The sequence below is a fragment of the Phacochoerus africanus genome, chromosome 7 (genome assembly GCF_016906955.1).
Source record: "Phacochoerus africanus isolate WHEZ1 chromosome 7, ROS_Pafr_v1, whole genome shotgun sequence".
Taxonomy (NCBI): Eukaryota; Metazoa; Chordata; class Mammalia; order Artiodactyla; family Suidae; genus Phacochoerus; species Phacochoerus africanus.
The window spans coordinates 18,863,764-18,881,984 of record NC_062550.1 but is presented as its reverse complement, the minus strand read 5'-3'; the positions used below and the strand labels follow the sequence as shown (position 1 = coordinate 18,881,984).

The 18,221-nt window shown below is 45.2% G+C and overlaps 1 protein-coding gene across 6 annotated transcripts in view; it reads left to right on the top strand.

Annotated features, from left to right (window-relative positions):
* The window catches only part of SLC11A2 (solute carrier family 11 member 2), a 101,376-nt gene that overhangs the window by 12,522 nt on the left and 70,633 nt on the right, over positions 1–18,221 (top strand). For 4 of the 6 annotated variants that reach the window (XR_007135808.1, XM_047786617.1, XM_047786615.1 and 1 more), the window contains 14 exons: positions 1,203–1,354; positions 1,907–2,032; positions 2,499–2,618; positions 4,298–4,404; positions 5,363–5,433; positions 5,539–5,606; positions 6,617–6,772; positions 7,431–7,589; positions 8,339–8,425; positions 9,304–9,423; positions 9,581–9,730; positions 10,766–10,839; positions 12,166–12,319; positions 14,582–14,635. Coding sequence is in view for 5 of the 6 variants with exons in the window: in XM_047786617.1 (XP_047642573.1) it covers positions 1,203–1,354; positions 1,907–2,032; positions 2,499–2,618; positions 4,298–4,404; positions 5,363–5,433; positions 5,539–5,606; positions 6,617–6,772; positions 7,431–7,589; positions 8,339–8,425; positions 9,304–9,423; positions 9,581–9,730; positions 10,766–10,839; positions 12,166–12,319; positions 14,582–14,635 (1,598 nt within the window). In the remaining variant the exon portion in view is untranslated. Of the gene's footprint in view, positions 1–1,202; positions 1,355–1,906; positions 2,033–2,498; positions 2,619–4,297; positions 4,405–5,362; positions 5,434–5,538; positions 5,607–6,616; positions 6,773–7,430; positions 7,590–8,338; positions 8,426–9,303; positions 9,424–9,580; positions 9,731–10,765; positions 10,840–12,165; positions 12,320–12,554; positions 12,606–12,949; positions 12,951–14,581; positions 14,650–18,221 lie in introns of those variants that run through there. The other 2 variants (XM_047786618.1, XM_047786616.1) reach the window with 2 other exon arrangements.

Genomic DNA, 18,221 nt, shown 5'->3' with positions numbered 1-18,221 from the left:
GCTTGTCAAGGCAGTATTTTTTGCAGACCTGGCATATAAACCTCCGGAGTGCTTGGACTGTACACAGCCCTTCAGATCTGCGTGGAGCTGTAAAATACTAAGCTATCATCTTAGAGTTGTTCCGTTAGACTTCTTGAGTGCTTTGACTAATCTTTCCTGATTCTAAAGGTCTGGTTCAGAATTTCCATTCCTTTTCTATAAATGTCCTCAGTTCAGCACTATTTAAGGTGAAGTAGGTCAGCTCCCTACAGAAGGAAAGCTTTTGTTTTTCTAATTGCAGGTTGCAGAGATTTCTTGGAAACCCTGAGATTAGAGCCTTGTAGTTAAAAATAGCCATTTGGTGACTACAGCAAACTGGGCTTTGTATCTTTCTGGTGGATTAGCCCTTTTCTTCCAGACCCTCCTCCTCCCTGCATTTAAAATTACCTGAAAAAATGCAGGGCTCTGGGAAGCCCGGGTGATTAGTCTGAGATGAGCACTCATCGTGAGGGCCGCCCTCCCTCCTCCCCTCCCCTCCCCTGGCTCTTCACTGCCAGCCTGAGTCAGGAGGCAAAGGGTTCCTGTTTGCTGGTTTCCCTGCAGCTTCAGGTTTTAGCCTGAAATGTGGCAGGAGTTTGCAACTTGCACATTTTTGGAGAAGGCTGGTGGAGGTATAATGTTCCAGGATGATTCTTTCAGTAAGTGTTATGAGATAAGGGGGAAGGAGGGTGTCCCGCTGGACTCACCTGTCTCCTTCTGAAGATTTTAGATTACCAGTGATTTTCAATTACCAGTGGGGCTAGTCTGGCAATGTTATGTATTGAACCCTGAAGACATCAGTATTTTTAGAAGAAAATGATGGAAGAAAATGAAATGGTTCTAGAAATTGGCAATGAGGAATAGAAGTATGACAGTAGGAGGAAACCATTGTGAGACTAGTGTTGAGAACTGATATAGAGCCATTGGGGAAGTGGGATGAAAGGGAGCTTTTTTTTTATCGTACACATTTTTGCATTTCTCAGATTTTCAGCCATGTGAATGTATTGCCTATTCAAAAATTAATTTATTAAAAATAGAAATAAAAAGGACTAGAAATTGAGATAGAGACAGATGGGTCTTATGTGCTTAAGCATGAAAAAGATTTAATTTCAGTATTTCTGAGGATGAGTTGTTAGTGTATTTTGTTCATTTGAATTAATTTCTTCTCACATGTCTTAATGCAGAAGATGCTTCTGGAGAACATGGGGACACGGCCAGTCTTGGTGCCATCAACCCTGCCTACAGTCACTCCTCTCTCCCGCAGTCGCCCGGGGGGCTCTCAGAGGAGCCCTTCACCACCTACTTTGACGAGAAGATCGCCATTCCTGAGGAGGAGGTTCGTGACAGGTCCTTGGGAGGAAAACATTGGTGTCCAGGGGGAACCTGGGAGTGAAACGTCTGCCGGACAACTCAAGATCAACAGCAGTGTCAGATCTAATTGTGACAAGCAATCTCTAAAGGCTGAATTTGTGGTAATCAGAGTAAACAAAAACTGTTAAGGAAACTGAGGGCTTTGAAAACCCCTAACCCTAACCATTGCCGAGTTCTACTTATATGCATTTTTTGATCAAGACAGTATAAATTTCATGTTCCTTTTTTTGCATTTGGGTAGTGGTTGGCACAGAGGTACTGTTATCATTGCTTGGGTTTTAGAGTGAAAGTCTGTTGGAAAGAGCTGGGCTCTTAGGTTTTGGACAGAGGTGGCCCGCTTGTGGTAAGTAGTGCATCAGATGGAAGTGAAAATTGGTCACACCCGATATCCAACTTCCTCAATCTTTTGTTGTTATGAAGCTGAGATTGTCGCTTTAAGTGTGATAAAATAAAAGGTAAATTACCTCAGCAGTGCGGAGGCGATAATCATTGGGATCTCTCTTCCTCTCTCGTACAGCACTCGTGTTTTAGCTTTCGTAAACTCTGGGCTTTCACGGGACCAGGATTTCTTATGAGCATTGCCTACCTGGACCCAGGAAACATCGAGTCTGATTTGCAGTCTGGAGCAGTGGCTGGATTTAAGGTGAACATCGAGTGCTACCCCGTCCCTCTGAAGCACACACAGCACACCACATCCTCTTCCTGTCCTTTGCCTGTCGGTCATCAACCTTGGCGGCCACATACCCACGTGCTCCTTCGTTGGTTGTGACACTTAGGTGAAAAGTACTTTTCCATTAAAAAAAATATATATATATTTTATCCATGTAGCTGTTTTTTACAATTTTATTTCAGCCACATAGTTTCCTGGAACAAAGGAGAAACTGTAGATGGAAGAAACTAAGGCTCAGAAGGGTTTAAGGTGACCTAGCAGGTTCTGGGCAGAACGAGATGCAGAACTCAGGTCATTTGATTCCTGACCTGGGCACTGTCCTCACTGTGGTGGTTCCCACTCACATGGCTAAACAAGCAGACCAACCTCCCCACAACCTGCCCCCCCCCCCCCCCATCACCAGTTATCTAATAAGAGTTATGGTGGGATTTTGTTCCAGTTGCTCTGGATTCTTCTGTTGGCCACCATCGTGGGGCTCCTGCTCCAGCGCCTTGCAGCTAGACTGGGAGTGGTCACTGGGCTGCATCTTGCTGAAGTGTGTCACCGTCAGTATCCCAAGGTGAGCAGCGTTTGTTCCTCTTAGGAATCTATGCCGCCCCACTGTATACTGTATGGTGGAGGGAGGGCATGGGGGTCTGGGGCCCTGAGGACTGGGAATCCCACGGGGAGTTCTGTCGTCCCTCTTGCTGCTAAGCTGTGTTTCTGTGCTTCTTCAGAATCTAATTTGAGATTTACCTTTCCCAGAAAGTTGCCTTAGAAAAATTTGGCATCTAGCATGAAGGGGCTGGGGCGTTCTCTCTAAGCTCTTTCATTCCCACACCCGTATTACTCCTGTCACTTTGCAGTATACATATTTTCTTGTTTGTTATCAATTTGGAAAAAGTGAGTTTTTTTCTTTTACGACAGACCGTATGTGGCAGAACCTTTGGATCTGTTAATAATGATTTGCAGTTTACTCTGACCCTAGAGTTTACACTGTCCTCTACAGCTTTCTTCTGGACTTTTTTTTTTTTTTCTTTTCAGGGCCACACCCACTGCATATTGGAGGTTCCCAGGCTAGGGGAGCCTACATCACAGCCACAGCAATGCAGGATCCAAGCTGCTTCTGCAACCTACACCACAGCTCATGGTAATGCCGGCTCCTTAACCCCCTGAGCGAGGCCAGGGATCAAACCTGCAGCCTCATTCATGGTTCCTAGTCAGACTCGTTTCTACTGTACCATGTCGGGAACTCCCTTCTGGACATTTTTGACCTTTTTTGTGCTGCCTAAGGCAGGGAACGGCTCCAATATCTGGAAGACAGCTTTAAATTAAACTGGCTTGATCTTTAGTTAAGATACCTCCAGCTTGTCTTAAATGTTTAATCTCCTTTTCTGGCTGTGAGACAGTATTTTTATCTACTTTTTATTTTTACTTATATGCTTCTCAAAAAAAAAAAAAAAAACCCACCTTGGTAATTTATAATTTCTTTTAGCTTCTCTTTCATCATGTATCTTAGCAGTTGTTTTTTGAGACTTATTTTTTGGGTAGTAAGTACCTGAGCAGGTGTGTTTTTCCTGGCCTCAGTGAGCCAGCATTTACTAAATTTCTTTCTGCTAGATTATTTGATCAGATCAGTTTTCAAATTTTATTATAGGATACCTAATTCCAACAACTTTGCCCAGAGTCCCTTTTATATCTGTTTTTTTTTTTTTTTTAACTCGCTTGTTCATTAATACATTACAGACGACTCCAACCTTTTCATGTTTCTTTTGTCTCTTCATCTAAGGTCAGAATAGATATTTTCTTCTGACTCCAACCTTTTCATGTTTCTTTTGTCTCTTCATCTAAGGTCAGAATAGATATTTTCTTCTGCAGTATCTCTCTTCTCTCCCAAAGAGTATTTTGACTATATTATCATCCTCATTTTCCCCTCAAAGTTTTAGGATTGTTTTTAGGCCAGAAACTACGTGGAAATAATGAATGGAAATTCCATTCCTCTCCTGAGTGGAAAGGAAAGAGAAAAAAATCAGAATCGGCTACTGCCCTGACCTTGGCTCATGGGCTCTGCCACGTGGAGGCACCCTTGCCTTCTCCAGCTAGGGGCAGATGGAGCTGGGTTCTAGTACTTCATCTTCTAGACCAAAGGCTCGTGAGGGGCTGGTTGTGGATCAGCGCCAAAATGTGAATTCCAAACTGTGGGGGAAGTTCTTAGAAATGATCACTTAGAACCATGTCTTTCTACCATTTGGTGTTTAGGTTCCGCGAATTATCCTATGGCTAATGGTGGAGTTGGCTATCATTGGCTCAGACATGCAAGAAGTTATTGGCTCAGCTATTGCCATCAATCTCCTATCTGTTGGAAGGTGAGGGGTTTTTTCTCTAGAAAGGAATCAGCATTTTGCTAGATTTCAAAGCAAATGTAAAAACAAAAACCCAACTCATTTTCAGTTTTCAAGATTCAACTCAAGTATTATTTTTTCAGTGGAGCCTTTCTGGAACTGCCAGAAAGGCAGATGTAGGTTCTATATCTTCTTTGTTCTCATGTTGGGTTATGCATACCTCTGTTATCCAGTGTGTGGCAGTGTGTATTAGAATTATTTGTATGTCAGTTTATCCAGCTAGACAAGAGAGCTCCTTGAGAAGTAGGACGCATACTTTTTGTATGCTTTGTATCCTAAATGTCTGACATAGTAGACAAAGTTTGAGGGAATGTATTATTATTTTTTGCTAGGGCTGTACCATGGCATATGGAGGTTCCCAGGCCAGGGGTCAAATGGAGCTGTACCTGCCGGCCTGTGCCACAGCCTCAGCAACATGGGATCTGACCCGAGTCTGCAACCTACACCACAGCTCACAGCAACGCCAGATCCCCGACCCACTGAGCAAAGCCAGGGATCGAACCTGCATTCTCATAGATACTAATCGGATTTGCTTCCGCTGTGCCACGATGGGAACTCCCAAGTGAATGTATTTTAATTGGTGCTGTGATCCTAAACTACTCAAGGCCTGGCCTCCTGCCATTGTTCCCTGTCCCCTAAGTCCTTGCTTCTCCAAGTGTTATGTATCTGGAGAGCTGTTGGGAAGAGAGTGTTTCTTGATGTTGCTTTCTTTTTTTTTTTTTTTTTCCCTAGGGCTGCACCCTCAGCATATGGAGGTTCCCAGGCTAGGGGTCTAATCAGAGCTGTTGCCACCGGCCTACACTACAGCCACAGCAACTCGGGATCGAGCCACATCTGCGACCTACACCGCAGCTCGCGCCAACGCTGGATCCTTGATGTTTCTTTTCTTTCTTTTAATCTCCATGTCTTATCTCTGACCTAGGATTCCTCTCTGGGGTGGAGTTCTCATCACCATTGCAGATACCTTTGTATTTCTCTTTTTGGACAAGTATGGTAAGGAGAGTGGGAATGGAGGGGTCAGTCAGAGCCACATTTTCCATCATGGGGCTGATGGGGAAGTCTGCCTTCTGTGACCTCACTGCGCATTTTCCCCTTTAGGCTTGCGGAAGCTAGAAGCATTTTTTGGTTTTCTCATCACCATTATGGCCCTCACATTTGGATATGAGGCAAGTGTTACAGGCTGTTCATTAGCTTTTTAAAATAGTTTTTTTCCCTTGCTTTTATAATGTTAAAATGTTTTAATTGTTTTACATGTATTAACAAAAAGTTAGTTCAGCCCTGGGCCAATTTTGAAGGAATAAGATGTAGCAAAGCCTGGTATCCAGAAAGGCCTGCAGGGACCCCTAGGTCTAAAATGACTAGACTCTCTACAACTTTCCAGACTAGACTCCCTGCTTTCAAGTTGGCCATCCCAACAGCAGAACAGCCTTGGAGAGGGTTAGGGAGGGGTTTCTAGGCTGTTCCTTTTTTCTTTTTGTCTTTTTAGGGTTAAAGGATCTGATGTTACGGTGAGCTGTGGTATCATCGCAGATGCAGCTCACATCCGGTGTTGCTGTGGAGTAGGCCTGCAGCTCCAGTTCGATCCCTAGTCAGGAAACTTCCATATGCAGCAGATGTGGCCCTAAAAAAAAGCAAAAAAAAATTAATTGACTTTATATTCCTGGGTCTGTCTCATAGGAGTTACTGTGAAGCAATAAGGCCCTTAGCAGTCATTTGAATTCTTTAGAACATTGGTTACATTGAGTCAACATCTTTCTTTTTTTTTTTTGGCTGCCCGGTGGCATATGGAGTTCCCCGGTCAGGGATCGGCTCCAAGCCATAGTTGTGGCAATGCCAGATCCTTTACCCCACTGTGCCCGGCTGAGGGTTGAACCCACTTCTTGGCACTGCAGAAATGCTGCCAATCCTGTTGCGCCGCCATGGGAACTCATCCACCTCTGCTTTGTGTACCTAAAGTCCAATGTGAAACATCTGGTTGCACCAGTGCTCCAGTCCTGAATCCTCTGACCTTGCGCCGCTTGGTTTCTCGGCTGGTTCTGTATTCCTCATTGTCCTGTGTAGTTGTTGCAGAAGAAAGGATTGAAGTAGTGAAGGATGCGGCATGTTACGTAGCCCTGTGTTACTCCCCTGCCCTCATACTCCCATCAAGGCTGATGGCTGTCCTGTTGGTATGCAGTATGTTACAGTGAAACCCAGCCAGAGCCAGGTGCTCAAGGGAATGTTCCTGCCATCGTGTTCAGGCTGTCGTACCCCACAGATCGAGCAGGCTGTGGGCATCGTGGGCGCTGTCATCATGCCACACAACATGTACCTGCATTCTGCCCTAGTCAAGGTGAGCAAGGCCTTTAGGTCAGCGGCCTGCACAGTTCTTGGGGTCTTTTCCTTTGGTCGCAATGGACACATAACTTGGTTTAGTTGCAAGGCGCACATACTTTGTTTACAATTGCCAGAGCCCTGGAGAGCCAGATATGTTTCTACGATTGGACACCACACACTTGGACCCTGGCATTTATCACCAAGATGACCAGAGATTACTGACCCCATAGAGAAGGGACTTCATCAAAGAGCTGAAGGTGCACTGTGTCTCTTGTGCTTAAGTCAGAGTGGCCTCCTGGAGGTCAGGAGGAAAGAGTCGAGCCTGGTTTTTATCAGTTATTCTAACACAACAGTTTGCTGGGAGATTTCAGAGACCTTTGTGATTAAGGTTATCCGCCCCTTAGGTCTGAAATCAAGTTGTTTTTGTAGGTTAGTGGTTCTTTTAGCCACAGTGACTGAGCGCTCAGCAGTCACGTCCCTACTTGGGGATGTGTGGTGTCGTCAGGGGGTCACGGGTTCTTACTCAGTGAACCAGGATGTAAACAAGTTGTCTTGCATTTCATGTGGTCAGTTGTTTGCCCTCTAGATCTTTCACCTGACTCCAAACTGATGAAATACGACAAGGGAACTTGTTCCATCTCATCAAAAAATGACTGTTGCTGTTTTCTCTCTAGTCCAGACAGGTAAACCGAGCCAATAAGGAGGAAGTGCGAGAAGCCAATAAGTACTTTTTCATTGAATCCTGCATTGCTCTCTTTGTTTCCTTTATCATCAACGTCTTTGTTGTCTCAGTCTTTGCCGAAGCGTTTTTTGAGAAAACCAACCAGCAGGTGGTAAGTAAGCCAGGGTCCTGGGTGGTAGTGAATGTGAGGGTAAAGGAACGGGGTGGGAAAAGGTGACAGGGACTTAGAGCTCAGGGGAAAGAGAGCTCCAGCCTCCACGCTGCCCCCTAGGTCAGTGCGGTGGTCATGGTTTACAGCGTGGGCTGCGACCGGGAAGGGAGCTTGCCTCAGATTGGAGATTGCCTCATGCTTTTGTTAGTGGCTTCACATCTGTTAGGCTGCTTGTCATCCCCCGTTTCCTGGATACCAACTACTGGTCTGATTGCCCATCCTGCCATTTGGTGATGACAGGTTGGGAGGAGTCCACAAACAAACAGAAACTGGCTAGACAGACTGTTTTGTCATTCTGAAATCTGTCATCCTGATTCCCCCAGTGGCCGTCTGGTTTTGATTACTGCCCTGTTTCCCATCCATAGAACCTGCTTTGACGCAGGACCCCCTATTCTGGGTGTCCTCTCGCCTTCGAAGTCTTGAGCGCCCTCACCTCCTGTCATCATTTAGGATGGCCCAGCATCATGTATTACCATGCACACTCTAGCCCAGTAAATGTTTCAGCTGACATGGGGATGTAGAAGGATTATGGAGGAAGACCTCAAGGGACACTGCTGCCTGTCTCTGCCCTTGTCCCAGCCTGTGTCCAGTGTCTCACCTCCAGCACACGTCTCTTGTGCTGACTTGGGCTTCCTCTCTGACTCCGGGCCTCAAGAATAAAAGTTGTTCCTCACCTGATTTGCTTCCAGGTTGAAGTCTGTAGAAATAGCAGCAGTCCCCATAGTGACCTTTTTCCTGAGGACAACTCGACACTGGCTGTGGACATCTACAAAGGGGTAAACCTATTCAGATTTGTAGTCTTTGCTCCCGAACCAGTATTCTTGGTAGAGTATCTAGTCTTTTCTGTGGGTTCTCTTCAAAGCTCAGCATATCTTCTCTGGAGTGTCTTTTTTTTTTTTTTTTTTCCCAGAGACCCAGATGCCAGTCAAGCTTTTTGGGTTACATGGAAGGGAGTAGAAGATTAGCCGAAAAGATGAATTGTGTCAGCAATCCCCCAACTTGTGCTCATAGTATATTGTTATATAGGATCTTAATTGGGGTGACTAAAGAAAGTGTTCCTAGGAAAGAGTTCTTTATTGGGGCCTCTCTGTCCCTTTCATGCTGGTAACATTGTGACCCTCCAGGAGTAGAATATACAGCATGTGGCCTTTCCTAAATGAAACGAAGGACCTTTCTCTTCACTCCAATTACCATCCTCCAGAATAGTGTGTTAAGGAATATAACGTGGGAAATATGTTGTAGACTTTTTTTTTTTTTTTTGTCTGCACCTGTGGCATATAGAAGTTCCTGGGCCAGGGCTGGAACCTGCACCACAGCAACAACATGGGCCACTGCAGTGAAAATGCCAAATCTTTAACCCACTGCACCACTTTTTTTTTTTTTTTTAAATACTTAAGATATAGGTTGGGGATAAAGATTTTAGGAGCCTAGAGAAGTGAAGGGACTAAGCTGAGAAAGGGAGGTGCATCCAGCAGAATTTAGGTTGAAAACTTCTAGCATGAGTCTTGCTTGTGGGACAGTGCTCAGCACAGCTCTGGTATAGATGGGTGCGTGAAGCAAGGAAGAGGGAGAAATGCCGCCGAAGAATGCAGTTTGGGGTGCTGTCTCGGATGACCTTTGGCGCAAACATACCTTCCTCCCTTGCCTCTCCCAGGGTGTGGTGCTAGGGTGTTACTTCGGGCCGGCGGCACTCTACATCTGGGCAGTGGGGATCCTGGCTGCAGGACAGAGCTCCACCATGACAGGAACCTACTCCGGCCAGTTCGTCATGGAGGTACGTCCAGTTGTGACCGGGGTAGACCAGAGGAATAGGACATTGCCCTTCTGTAACTTCTTCTTAATCCCATGCGTCTGAGGTCATTCCGAATCGTCTCCAACCTTTTTCTGTTTCATGTCGCAGACACTCATCCTGCTTCTGTGTTTTCTTCCAGGGATTCCTGAACCTGAAGTGGTCGCGCTTCGCCCGAGTGATCCTGACGCGCTCTATCGCCATCATCCCCACTCTGCTGGTGGCCGTCTTCCAGGATGTAGAGCATCTCACAGGGATGAATGACTTCCTGAATGTCCTCCAGAGCTTACAAGTGAGGCGGGAGCTGGGGAAACTCCCACCCCCTTGAGTCAGGCAGCATTTTGTATTGCCCTTAGGAACCAAGCCTAGTGCTGGGTGCTGGGGAGAATTCAGAGGAAGAAAGAGGCACAGTCTTGGTTTAGAATGAATGCTTATGAAATCCCGGGCATCTAAAAGGCTTTTAGGAGTTCCTGCTGTGGCGCAGTGGGTTAAGAATTTGACTGCAGTGGCTTGGGTCACTGTAGAGTTGTGGGTTTGATCCTACACCTGGCATAGTTGGTTAAAGGATCTGGTATTGCTGCAGCTGTGGCTCAGATTCAGTCCCTGGCCTGGGAACTTACATATGCTGCTGGCGTGGCCATATTAAAAATAATAGTAATTAGGGGTTCCCGTCATGGCACAGCAGAAGCAAATCTGACTAGGAACCATGAGGTTGCGGGTTCAATCCCTGGCCTCACTTAGTGGGTTAAGGATCTGGTGTTGCCGTGAGCTCTGCAGCAGGTCACAGACTTGGCTCGGATCCCGAGTTGCTGCGGCTCTGGCGTGGGATGGCGGCTACAGTTCTGATTTGACCCCTCGCCTGGGAAGCCCCATATGCCGTGGGTGTGGCCCTGAAACGGCAAAAAACAAAACAAAATAGTAATTAAAAAAATTTTTTAAAGGGCTTTTAGAAATGACTTATTTGACTTGTGTTTTTAAGCCCTTTGAATGAGAATTACGAGCTATAATTGCACATAGAACACAAAATTATTGTTCATTAATCCACGCAAACATTAAATAACATGTAGGACACGGCTCGGTTTTATGGAGACTAAGAAGACAAGGCAGATGCAAATTTTTGTAAAGATGCTATGATCCTAACTGATGCTAGGTTAATGCCAGCTCTGCACATTTTGACATAATGCTCCAGGATGTTGGCTGATAGGAATGACTTCTCATGGTGTAGGTGTGGCAGGGCTCTGTGTGTCCCTTGGCTAACAGTGCTGCTCTCTGGGGTGATACAAGGCCCTCTAGTAGCCCCATCTGATCTTAGCTTTTTCTTTTCCAGCTTCCCTTTGCTCTCATACCCATCCTCACGTTTACAAGCTTGCGGCCAGTAATGAGTGAATTCGCCAACGGGATGTAAGTGTGCCTCCCCCGAAGATATGTGGGTGCAGGGTCTCTTCAAGCAGTGCAGCCGGAAGATGAGTCACAGGGAAACTGTAACTTTGAGAGGTGGTTGATCAAGCTGCCCCCTCAACTTTTTTTTTGTCTTTTTTTTTTTTGCTATTTCTTGGGCCGCTCCTGCAGCATATGGAGGTTCCCAGGCTAGGGGTCTTAATCGGAGCTGTAGCCGCCGGCCTACGCCAGAGCCACAGCAACGCAGGATCTGAGCCACGTCTGCGACGTACACCACAGCTCACGGCAACGCCGGATCGTTAACCTACTGAGCAAGGGCAGGGACTGAACCCGAAACCTCATGGTTCCTAGTTGGATTCGCTAACCACTGCGCCACGACGGGAACTCCCCCCTCAACTTTTGACTTAGAAAATGGGGACTGGGAGTTGCCGATATGGCTCAATGGGTTAAGAACCCAACATGGAAGACGCAAGTTCGATCCCTGGCCTTGCTCAGGGGGTTAAGGATCTGGTGTTGCTGCAAGCTGCGGCGTAGGTTACAGATGCAGCTTGAATCCAGTTTTGCTGTGACTGTAGCGTTGGCCAGCAGCTGCAGCTCCAATTTGACCCCTGGCCCGTGAACGTCCATATGCTGCAGGCGTGGCCATAAAAATAAAAAAAGAAAAAATGAAAGAGGAGAAAATGGAGACTGAAAGTAACAAAGGAGGAAGGCACATTTTTTTATTTCTAATTTTTAGCATTTTGGGCTTTAACTCTTCAGCCACAGCCACTGAAGTTTAAAGACCTTAATTTCATGTTAAATGATCTTGATGAGACAGGCATAAGCTAATACCTTTTATATACACCTGTGAAGGGCATGGGGGTATTTGGAATGACTTGGAGTTCCTGTTGTGGCTCAGGGGTTTAAGAACCTGACTACTATCCATGAGGAGGCAGGATCGAGCCTGACCTCGATCACTGGGTTGGGTTAAGGATCCGGAATTAAAAAACAAACGAACAAGGATCCAGCATTGCCACAAGCTGCAAGGTGCGGCCCTAAAAAATAAAAAAATTAAAAAAAACAAGAAATGTTGCATCTCTGACTTTTGCATTTTTAGGACTTGTTGCATTTCTAAGGACTTAAATAATAGAGATTATTCGATAGTATTTTTTCCCCCTTTCTCCCTATCATTGTGTAACTTTGGCTCATTTAAGCTAATCTGAGACATAAGAACCACTTCTCATTTTAAACGCCTCATACTCCTGTCCTGTGTGCCCCAAAAGACTGTCTTTTTCTGTTTATGGACAGCTTGGACCATTCCACCAATAATTGTGCCGATTCTTTTCACAGAGGCTGGAGGATCGCAGGCGGTATCTTGGTCCTCATCGTCTGTTCCATCAACATGTACTTCGTCGTGGTTTACGTCCAGGATCTAGGGCATGTGGTGTTGTATGTGGTGGCTGCCGTGGTCAGCGTAGCTTATCTGAGCTTCGTGTTTTACTTGGTAAGTCCAGTTGGGAGGGAGCAGGGGCATATAGGTATCAGGGCTGGTAGAGGTGGGGCCAACACTCGGAAATGAAGGGACCCAAAAGGGCACATGGCAGTTTACGTGAAATCGTTAAATTGCTGTGATTAAAATTTTTTTTCATTGTTTAAAGTTTTATTGACATAGTTGATTTATAATGTGATAGTTTCTTTTTTTCTCCTTTTTTCTTTTTTTGGTCTTTTTGTCTTTTTAGGGCCACACCTGCGGTATATGGAGGTTCCCAGGCTAGGGGTCTAATTGGAGCTGTAGCCGCTGGCCTACACCACAGCCACAGAAATGTCAGATCCAAGCCGCATCTGCGACCTACACTGCAGCTCACTGCAACGCCAGATCCTTAACCCACTGAGCGAGGCCAGGGGTTGAACCCAGATCCTTATGGATGCCAGTCAGGTTCGTTAACCATTAAGCCACGACGGGAACTCTATATTTTTAACTGTAACATTTACTTCAGTTCCTAAGTGCTATCATTTTTCTATTTCTGTCCCTTCTGTTTGGTTTCCATTCTGAATTCCTAACAAGAGAGTGTAGTGTGTTTGAGAAACTAAAGGAAGATCAGGTGTACAGAAAGCAGAGCGTGGTATAAGATAGGGTTGGCATAGGGGGCTGTGTGGTGTGATTTCACAGCTTCAGAGTGGGTCACGTGCGGGTTCTCAGCCCTGCCAGCTCTATTATGTAATAGCTGTCCGATAAGGACAAAACTAAATAGTGATAGTGTCTCAGTGAATCATTCTAGAGTTATTAAAAAGTGATGCTTGGGAAGTTTCCGTGTGGCACAGCAGGTTAAGGACCCAGCATTGCCACAGCCGTGGCGCAGGTCGAAATTGTGGTATGGGTTCGATCCCTGGCCCGGGAACTTCCACATGCCGCAGATGTTGCCAAAAAAAAAAAAAGATGGTTATAAAACATCACTACATAGAAAAAGGCATGCGGAATTATGTATATCTAGATAATAAAAAGTTTTTTCCAAAATCTAGAGTAAATTGTATAAAAATGGTAATAGTAGTTGTCTTAGGGTGGTGGGAAGATGGATATGTTCTTTATTTTCTAGACCTTCTGTAACATTACTTATATTAGTGGAAAACAACAGCTGCAGCGTCAACAGCATGTCCACCTCCCTGTTCTGTACAGGTTTCTCTAAGAAACCCAGAGCTTGAGGATTAGGGACAGCAGAGTTTATACTGTGTTGCTACAGAGATGCTAAGGATGGAGGGCAGGTGCTGCTACCCCTGTTTTTTTTTGGCTGCCGGGCAGCTTGCGGTGTTCCTGGGCCAGGGATCCGACCCAAGCCACAGTCGAGACCTAAGCCGCAGCTGTGGCAGTACCAGACCCTTAACCTGCTGTGCTGGGCTGGGGATCAAACCCGTGTCCCAGGGCTCCCAAGGTACTGCCCATCCACAGTGGGAACTCTTTTTTTTTTTATTTTTTGGCTACTGCTCCTCTTTACGACACTCACTTCGTCCCCGTGCCATTGTCTGCCACAGGTCAGATGTGAGATTGAGAAAATCACTTTGGTAAATATTGAAAAATTATGTCCTGGATTGATACAGCCCTTCTTTTTTTCCTCCCCAGTAGACCACGGGCACACTAAGATTATGCCGATCCTATAATATAGGGACTCACTCCAGGGAAACGCAAAAAACTGAGTATGTCTTTGAGAGAAATTGTTTTAAAAATTCACATAGAAGTTAGGGGAATCTTTCCTTCATGCAAATTGGTTATGAAGGTACCCAGTTGTTCTCTGTTAGCCTGAGACTGTTGAGATTGTTGAAGAACCATTTTTAAGGCTGAGGGCTGATTCTAAATTAATTACTTTTTTTTTTTTTTTTGGCTGTACCCAGGGCATATATAAGTTCCTAGGTCAGGGATCGAACCCACACTACAGCAGTAACCAGAGCCCCAGCCGTGTCAACGCCAGATCCTCAACCTGCCGAGCCACCAGGGAACTCCATGGTTCTAGAGCACATTACTCCTTTTTAGCTCCAGAACATACACTTCCCAGCGCAGCTCAGGAGACGAGTCCAGTTGTATTAGGTAGTCATTTTCCCCACTGTGAGGAATGGGGTGGGAGTGAAGAAAAGTGGTCTTCGGGGAGCTCTCCCCGTCAGAAAAGAGAAACAAACCAGCAGCAGGAGCAGAGGGAACTCAGCATGGAAGGCAGTCATGGCGGGTGAGAGGTTCTCCAGAGAGGTTGGTGAATGATGGCCGTACTTTCTCTTGCAGGGTTGGCAATGTTTGATTGCACTGGGCATGTCCTTCCTGGACTGTGGGCACACGGTAAGCATCTCTAAAGCCCTGCTGACTGAAGAAGCCACCAGTGGCTATGCTAAGTAAACACTGGATCAGTCTGTCTGTCTTCCGCAGGTAGCCATCAGAGCCAGTGTGTTTCTATGGTTTACTTTGTGAACATAGCCAAGAGTATGTGCTGTTGCACAGACTGCATTTAGGGCTCAACTGTTTGTTGGGAAAGACTTTGTTTCATATAAGTTTGAAAGCTGGGATTAGTTTTCTTCCTGACCTCTTAACCTGGGAATTGCATTAGGTAGGATCTTTGAAAGGCTGACATTTGCTGCTCTCATTCCAACACTAAACTTGTAAGTAGCTGCCCAAGGGCCAGCTTGTTTATCTTTTTGAGAGGGAATTCTCTGTGCATGATTCTTAACAAGACTGACTATATGTTTAAAAAAATTAGGTAAATGCAATTAATGTTTCAAAATACAAATTACAGAATGGGTATGCAAGTTTTGCTTATCAAACGATGGCTTTTAAAAGGCTGAGAAACACTTTATGTATGCATGCCCTTTTAATGATAAAAAATAAATCTCAATCAGGTCGGTTTGATCCGTATTAAGTATAAAATTATGAAATATCTACCTCTATTAGGTTCAGGGTTCTTTTATTTCCACGGTAAATAAACTTCTCAATGGAAGTTAAGACAGGTGAGAAAGCATGAAGAAGGTGATCAATGGACAAATGGCAAAACTCACCTGTAGGTGGTGTTTACTGATATCTTTTGAAAATCACTTTGATGACTTTCCTCAGAGATGGAGAGCTTACAGAAATTTCTTGGGAGTCCTGATTTTAATATCTCTCATATTAGTACAGAGCTTTCCTGATGGTATTTCTTTTCAAGCACTTAATAGTTGTAGCATGTATGAACTGATGTTCTCATGAGACTTTGGGGTAAGGAGAACAAACTTGAAAGGAGAAGAAGAGCCATCTCTCCTATCCCTAAAAAGCCACCCTCTGCTAGAATCGTCCTGTCTTTCTGAAGCCTGCCCAAGACGACTTGCAAGGCCATCTCCGGAGCTCTGGATCTAACCTTTGCAAAGCTCGCTGGCTCGCAGCAAGCTCATAGGTATCACTCTGGTTGCCGAGTTCTCTCAGCCGGGTGGCGCTGGGCCACCTGTCTTCAGCCATTCCCTTAGAGGGAAGCACTTTGAGACCAGACGGTGGCGCTCCGGAGTCAGAAAATGGGTCCCTTCGGCACGAAGCTGCTGCTCTTCAGCCACTTCTGACATTTTTACATGTGGAGCCTGAGACTATGTGATTAGCTGAGACCAAACTCCCATTGTCTGGTGGAGATAAACGATCACGTCTTCTCTAGCCATTGACTGGGTGTGACCAGCGATGGGCATGGCAGTGAAGGACTTTTCGTTTTTGGCGGTTCCCTCTGCGGTCTTTGGTGATGGATGTTCTCTGTTCACCCGAGCCCCTTAAAGGCGTTACTGCCGATCCTTTGTACACAGTGGAAAGCCCAGACTGGATGGACTGTCTTTTCTCTGGCATTAAGGGTACATAACTGGGTTTCACTGAGCACACCTCTATCTCAGCCCCTCCTGTAATGTAGCACAGGATCATGAGAGAGAAATTTCCCTAACTGTTCCTCCTGAGAGCCGCCCCTCTCCTCTCCCTTCATTCCCTGAACTGCTCAGCAGGACACTCGGAAGATGCCGGGACTGACAGCTTAACTCTAGTCCCGCTGCAGTAGGCGAGGGCCACAGTGTCAGAATTCTCTGTAGAGATGATACCGTAGCATTTCCCTTGGCCCTGAGTCTGGGTGGGACCAGTCAGTTCAGATTCACAAATACTCAGAAGCCCAGGTAAAAGCTGCTAGTTTTTATATGACTCGCAGTGATGGAAAATTTCTTCCAGTTCAATGGCATTTTGTGTCACTATGTGTGTAGTTTTACAGTGTTAAAAACATTCCCACACTGTACTCCATTTGATCTTCTCAGATTGAAAGTGTACGATATTCAGCCAGTACCATTTTTTGGATTTTTTTTTTTTTTTTTTGGCCACTCCCATGGCATGTGGAAACTCCCCGGGCTAGGGATCAAACCTGTGACATGGCTGCAACCCAAGCCGCTGCAGTGACAACACTGGATCCTTAACTTTCTGGGCCACAAGAGAACTCCCAGCCACTACATTATATGCAATAAACAATGTTTAGAACTGAAGTCTTCCAGTGCCAGCATGTGCAGTATGTTTGTGTGAAATGTTTAAGGATATACAATGGTACTTTGTATGAATCGGTCCTTGCTCTCCATAAATGTGGCATGAGGTAATTGTGCTGCTGCAGAGTACCGGGAATTGACGGGGATAGGGAGCGCTGCAGCTTGTCTCCCGTGAGGTCCTGCTAGTGGTTTTAGAGGTGGTTCCACTGAGCTTGTAGTGACCATTTAACAATATGTAAACTTGGTTTGTAATTAAAAATTTTTCTTCTTTTTCCAATTTGGTTTCCTGGGTATTTTTTTTTTTTTAACCTTGAAAATAGGAATTAATGGGGTCTCAACAACTTTGAAATACTGAAACATCAACTGCCACCTGAAATGACGTATTAAGCCCACACTATTAGTGATTTTCTCTTTGGAGGGGATAAAGAAATATAGTTGCCCCCTGGACAGCAAGGGTTAGGGTGCCAACCCTCCATGCAATAAAAAAATCTGCATATAATTTGTAGTTGGCCCTTCATGTCTGGTTTCCTCTGAGTCTGTGGCTCCACATCCTCCGATCCAGCTAGCCTCGGATCATATAGCACCGTGGTATTATTTGCCGTTGAAAAAAATCTGTGTGTGCGCGGACCCACACAGTTCAAATCCATGTTTTTCGAGGCTCAACATAAGTTCAGTCCCCAGAAGACTCGATGAACTGCAGACACCAAACACTAGTTTCTATTACCCATTTAGTCAGTTTTGCCATTGCTAAAGGTTACATCATGACCATATGTAAAGTTGAAAAAAAATTGTTATCCCGCCTTTCTCTGCTCTAAGCTGAACACTTTTGTATCTGTTGTCTTGTTTCCCCATTGAGGTAGGCTTTTATATTCTGTATATACTGCCAATAAAAAGTATGAGTAGTTGAAAAGAGAAACCAAAATTGTTTTGCTTACAAGGGAAAGCATTTTGGCAGACCTGATATAAATGGAAATATTGGCACCATTTAATAAAGACAAACCCAGGCACAGTAAACTACCAGCCTTGTCACCAAACACGTGACAGGGAAATACAGGTCACACTTAATTTGTTCCAAGGGTGTAGAACTAGACCTTCATTTTCCCTTTCTCTGTTGCAAGCTTTCCCTCTCTGTCTTACAGGAGCTGAATACTGTAAGTAACCCCACAGACGATATCTGGGAATTTTGTTCTGCGTGTGGTCCTTCTTTCTTTAGCTCTGCCTTCCTAATTTGGGTTTCATTTCAGAACTAAAATAGGATGCATAACAATTTGAAGATCCTCACTTGAGATATTTCCTTCAGCTCTGCTCTCCAGCGTGTTTTCCGTTCCTTTTTTGGAAAGGACCAATGAATCAGGTTCTCTCGGCACCTTAGCTTTTGAATGTTAGAAACGGCTAACATGTAATAC